This window comes from Homarus americanus, unplaced genomic scaffold (assembly GCF_018991925.1).
Source record: "Homarus americanus isolate GMGI-L3 unplaced genomic scaffold, GMGI_Hamer_2.0 scaffold7626, whole genome shotgun sequence".
In the NCBI taxonomy this organism is placed as follows: Eukaryota; Metazoa; Arthropoda; class Malacostraca; order Decapoda; family Nephropidae; genus Homarus; species Homarus americanus.
The window spans coordinates 16158997-16164832 of record NW_024718273.1 but is presented as its reverse complement, the minus strand read 5'-3'; the positions used below and the strand labels follow the sequence as shown (position 1 = coordinate 16164832).

The 5836-nt window shown below is 44.5% G+C and overlaps 1 protein-coding gene across 1 annotated transcript; it reads right to left on the bottom strand.

Annotated features, from left to right (window-relative positions):
* Positions 1-5836, bottom strand: LOC121859627 (lactosylceramide 4-alpha-galactosyltransferase-like). The gene is made up of 4 exons (XM_042356559.1): positions 5037-5836; positions 3422-3645; positions 2488-2676; positions 1-908 (listed from the first exon to the last, which is right to left on the bottom strand). The coding sequence occupies exons 1-4, from the start codon at positions 5191-5193 to the stop codon at positions 765-767; spliced, it is 714 nt and encodes a 237-aa protein (XP_042212493.1). The 5' UTR covers positions 5194-5836; the 3' UTR covers positions 1-764.

Sequence of the window (5836 nt, the reverse complement as noted above, 5' to 3'; positions counted from 1 at the left end):
AAAATTACCGGCGTGCATGCCGGTAATTTTGCAAAATAACCGATTTCGCAAAAAAAAAAAGTAACCTATAATAGACATGTCCAATTGTTGATGGTAAAACAAGGAATTTGGGGTAATTTCACGGCAGCGGCGACTTGATTGGCTACAATGAGTCCGCGATGCCGCCTTGTTTCCTGCTTGGTGTAAGAATACTGCGACCGATACAGTTGCTAAGTAGCAATTCACGGCAGAGGAGGAGCGGCTGCCTGATACATATGAAAGAATAGTTTCATACATAACCTAACCTAACTCACTCTAGCTACTTCATGATGGTAAATGACGTCTTTAATAAAACAGAGAAAATTTCCTCATATACGAAGTAATATCTATCAAATTGTAGCAATAAAAACAAAAAGTTATGTGAATCTGGCAAAAATGTCATTTTTTTTAAAAGCTTAACAGACGATTATCCCTGATTTATGTAAACAAAAATACTGAAATGTAAAGATGAAGATTAAAAAAACCCAGGGATTTCTTTCATTATGATATATTCATAATTCGTCGATAAGATAAATAGAGAACATTCATCTTAATATATGAATACTATAGGTGCAAGAATGTTCCCTTGTCGGATGCTTCTCTGTGCTAGCTGATGAGGTACAGTAGTGATATGGAGGGTGATGGATTATTAATGGGGGTGATGGAGTAGTGATGGAGTAGTTATGGTGTAGTGATGGAGTAGTGGTGGGGTAGTGATGGAGCAGTGGTGGAGTAGTTATGGAGGGTCAGTACACGCTGGGGGCGCCCTCCCTGGTGATGGGACAGAAGACCTTGGCAATTTCGTCGTACAACATCCCGGAGTCCTTGAAGATAGGGGTAGAGTGACTCAGTTTGTTCCACAGGTGGATCACGTACGAGTTGGGAAACATCTGTCGTATATGAAGGCATTAAAGGTGACGTAACATAATCATACCATATCGTTAAAAAAAAAGGAAACATTTCGCAATTGGTAAAAATATTATGAATCAGATTAAATTTTACTCCAGATAAAAGTTTAATGAATGAAGTGAATTAGAATATGACATTAAGGAGTAGATCTTTATGGTGATGTATTGACATAATCAGGTAAGTTTTAGATAATTTGAAATTTATCATATTTGACATTATAGAAACATTATTTTTTATAAGTCAGAAATTTAAGTATAAAATCTCAGGTAACAATTACTTACACTACATTACTTAATGTTTATTGGGGATATCTGTTGTAAGCAAGAGACTATCTTAACAGCCACGTCCTGCACCACTATCTTAACACAACCACGTCCTGCACCACTATCTTAACACAACCACGTCCTGCACCACTATCTTAACACAGCCACGTCCTGCACCACTATCTTAACACAACCACGTCCTGCACCACTATCTCAACACAGCCACGTCCTGCACCACCATACATAGCCACGTCCTGCACCACTGCATCTTAACACAGCCACGTCCTGCACCACTATCTCAACACAGCCACGTCCTGCACCACTATCTTAACACAGCCACGTCCTGCACCACTATCTTAACACAGCCACGTCCTGCACCACTATCTTAACACAGCCACGTCCTGCACCACTATCTTAACACAGCCACGTCCCTGCACCACCATTCAACACAGCCCCTGTCCTGCACCACTATCTTAACACAGCCACGTCCTGCACCACTGTTCCTAACACAGCCACGTCCTGCACCATTAATTATCTAACACAGCCACGTCCTGCACCACTATCTTAACATAGCCAATGTCCCACCACTATCTCAACACAGCCACGTCCTGCACCACTGTCTTAACACAGCCACGTCCCGTACCACTATCTCAAACACACAGCCAGCCCCTGCACCACTATCTTAACAGCCACGTCCTGCACTACTGTCTTAACACAGCCACGTCCTGCACCACTATCTTAACACAGCCACGTCCTGCACCAATTATCTTAACACAGCCACGTCCTGCACCACTATCTTGACACAGCCACGTCCTGCACCAATTATCTAACACAAAGCCCCGTCCTGCACCAATTATCTTAACACAGCCACGCCCTGCACCATCATTGTCTTAACACAGCCACGTCCTGCACCATCTTAACACAGCCACGTCCTGCACCACTGTCTTAACACAGCCACGTCCTGCACCACTATCTTAACACAACCACGCCCCCCTGCACCAATTATCTTAACACAACCACGTCCTGCACCACTATCTTAACACAGCCACGTCCTGCACCACTATCTTAACACAACCACGCCTGCACCACTATCTCACGACAGCCACGTCCTGCACCACTATCTTAACACAACCACGTCCTGCACCAATTATCTTAACACAGCCACGTCCTGCACCACTATCTTAACACAGCCACGTCCTGCACCACTATCTTAACACAGCCACGTCCTGCACCACTATCTTAACACAGCCACGTCCTGCACCACTATCTTAACACAGACACGTCCTGCACCACTTACCTTACGCACATCCACGCCCCTGAGAGGTATAAAGAAGTTACTCCACGCATTAACAGGCAAGGGGTAGAAGGCTCGTGTGCTCAGTAGTGTCAGCCCTCGACACTGGGTCCCAGCCTCCAAGTCCTTGCCGCATGCGGTCGTTAACACTTGCGACACCATATCTGGTCCGTTTACCCCCCACACATTGGGCTATAAGGGAAGACAAATATATACCTCAGATTATCCGTTGATTTCATGATTTATGTAGGAAAATGTATAATACGTAACTTCATACTTCGTAATTTGTCATAATTAGGCCAATTATAGAAATTCGTAATTGTAGAGTTTGTAAGAGTCGAAACATAATGAAATGAACTGCGCGTTAATGTAAGAATTAGAGTTAGGGTCCCTGTTTCATATAGTGATTATTGTATGACTAACTTGTATGACAAATAACACTTCCTTGATGGTGATAAAATCTGATAATGTGTCGTTATTTCATCAACTCATTAAAACAAACAAATGCAATTGTATAAAAATGTAAATGAAGAACCATTGGTAGTCAAGATGTGGTCACAACGGGTTAGTGTTGCGCTGGTTGTATTGGAATATAAAACTACCCGGCGAGGAAAAAAGTTATCGTATAGTCAGTCATCATGAACATACATTAGGATGACTCAGACAGCACCAAACACGGCTACAAAGAGTGGGGAAGTAACGCCAGATGGAGAGCGGCAAAAAGTCATGTGTTTTTATTTGTGTATTGAGAGTAGGTTGAGATGATCGTAGAGTGATCCACATAACTGATCAACTCTTAAGCTCTAGCTGGTGATCATACTCTCTATGTGTGAACAGAAGTGAACGTAGTAGTCTCTATATACTGAGTGAACGAAATGAACTGGAGAGAAGAAATAAAAAATAGTCTCAAGTGAAGACTTCGCTAAACATCACTTACGCTGAAGACTTCACTAAGCTGTTTCATGAAGGCCTCCAGCATAGGGTGATGTCTGTCAAAGTGAAACACGGCGCCGTTCACCCTCTTTTCTCTGACGATGCCGATGACGTTCTTCAGGTGGGTGAGAGAAGCGATGCACACCACGTCATTGTCGCTGTATAGGCCCCCAACCTGCCACACCAGCGCCAGGCGAATCATGTCACTGAGACTTACTGCTGGCCACGCTGACGAAGGAAGAAGACACAAACGTTAGATTTTGCTGTGCTAGGCATAAGAGGAAGAAGTTTATCCTCCCGAAATGCAATTGAGGTCAGGACTCTGTCTGGTTAGGGTGAGATAAATCAGTTTAAGTTAGTTTGTGGCTGGTTCGGGTGAGTTAGGGTATTCCAAATTGGGTTAAGATATGTTAGTTCATATCTCGGCAAGGATATCTAAAGTATTGGTTATCGTTGGGTCTTTTAGATTAGGCTAGATGAGTTGTTTTGGGTATATCAGATTCTGCTGAAAGTTGATCTCGTAGGACTGACGGTCAGTTATGGAGAGGTTTGGTACAGTACTTCTATAAACTCAACCTTCGGTGAACAAGGAGGCAAACATGGCAGGTGCTGTACTCGACTGCCTTCAATACCCAACTTTAGAGTTAGCTGTGTGTGTGTGTGTGTGTGTGTGTGTGTGTGTGTGTGTGTGTGTGTGAGTGTGTGTGTGTGTGTGTGTGTGTGTGTGTGTGTGTGTGTGTGTGTGTGTGTGTGTGTGTGTGTGTGTGTGTGTGTGTGTGTGTGTGTGTGTGTGTGTTTATAATAATTACAATTAACTGCGTATTTAAAGAATTTGAAAGCCATAGAGCTGAAAATATACAGTAAACAGAGATGATAAAGATTACATAATTTGGGAATGGATCACTTGATTGACAAATAATATATAAGTGACATAAGTTGTACAAATATGATATATAATAACAAGGTGGGGAGAAGATCATTTTTAGCATAGTAACAGTACAGAAGTGAGATTGGCTGGGACTAAACGCACTGGTTAACTACGAGTTGTTGATAATTTTTACAATGGTTGGGACTGGGCTGTTCTTATAGCGATCAGAACGTGCTAGTATGGGTTGGATGTGGTTGTGGTGTCGAACAGCAATTCTCGGACGAGGGATCTCGGGTGGGAGCAGAAGATGATAGCGAGGATGGTGCAGAAGCTTCTCCTTAAACTTGCAGATGAGGTCATGGTGATGATCAGAAAGAGCTGAGGCGGCTCCTTCTGCACTTTTTCTATGAATTTTCGCTGTGTGGAATTTAATTAAGAATGAAGACTAGGCAAGGGAAGCATAGGTGAGCTTAGAAAGAATGAACGTTGAGTAAGCACAAGAGATCAGGGCGGGAACTCCAAGGAACTCCGTTGTATCACTCACAGAGTGTTATTAATTCAGTGGTGTGTCACTCATAGTGTGGTAGTAACTCAGTGGTGTGTCAGTAACTCAGAGGTGTGTCACTCATAGTGTGGTAGTAACTCAGTGGTGTGTCAGTAACTCAGTGGTGTGTCACTCATAGTGTGGTAGTAACTCAGTGGTGTGTCAGTAACTCAGAGGTGTGTCACTCATTTTGTGGTGATAACTCACTGGTGTTGTGGTTCCAGGCGGTGGAGGTGTACAGGTCCATCAGTGGTGTGTTGTAGAACACCTGACGCAGGTCCACCGTCACCACCCTCAGGTTGTGGTAGTGCTCCAGCAGGCGACCAGCCACACCCTGTCGCAAGTCCACCACCTGTGATGTCATGACGTACCACACTACCGCTTGCGGGTTCTGCTGCGCCAGGCTGTGGCAAAACGTACTAAGTCAACGCCCTCACTGACGGAAAAGCACTGACGAAATCGAATTTATGGGAAGTCCGCCCCTTCAGAGCTCACACACGCGTACACGTGGACTCTAACGTTACACACAGGTACAGTACACATGTCCTCTTATGGTACATATGAAGACCCTCACGGTCTAGTGATATATACTGAAACTCCCCGGGTAGGGCGAGAAACTAGGCAGGTCTCTTTACACCCGTTGCCTCTGTTCACCCAGCAGTGAGTAGGAACCTGGTTGTAAGACGGCTGTTGTGGGTCACATCCTGGGGAATGGTGTAATGCAATAACATCTGAGGAACACCTCTCAAAGAAACAGGACGTGAGTCCTACCTGGCGTCTGCCCGATGTTGGTCTAAACCTAAGTATAAAGAGCCTCCTACCGTACACACTACCGCACACACGTCCTCCTACGGCACACCTACAGGCACACACGGCCTCCTACGGTACAACTACAGGCACACACGGCCTCCTACAGTACAACTACAGGCACACATACGGTACACCTACAGGCACACATGGCCTCCTACGGTACACCTACAGGCACACACGGCTTCCTACCGTACACC

What these genes read in the sequence shown, in the direction of transcription:
- LOC121859627 (XM_042356559.1), bottom strand. Translation starts at nt 5,193, where the DNA reads ATGACATCACAGGTGGTGGACTTGCGACAGGGTGTGGCTGGTCGCCTG. An exon ending in AGCTTAGTGAAGTCTTCAGC is followed by an intron (nt 2,677 to 3,421) that starts GTAAGTGATGTT and finishes CTTCCCTTATAG; the next exon opens with CCCAATGTGTGGGGGGTAAA. An exon ending in GGGGCGTGGATGTGCGTAAG is followed by an intron (nt 909 to 2,487) that starts GTAAGTGGTGCA and finishes CATATACGACAG; the next exon opens with ATGTTTCCCAACTCGTACGT.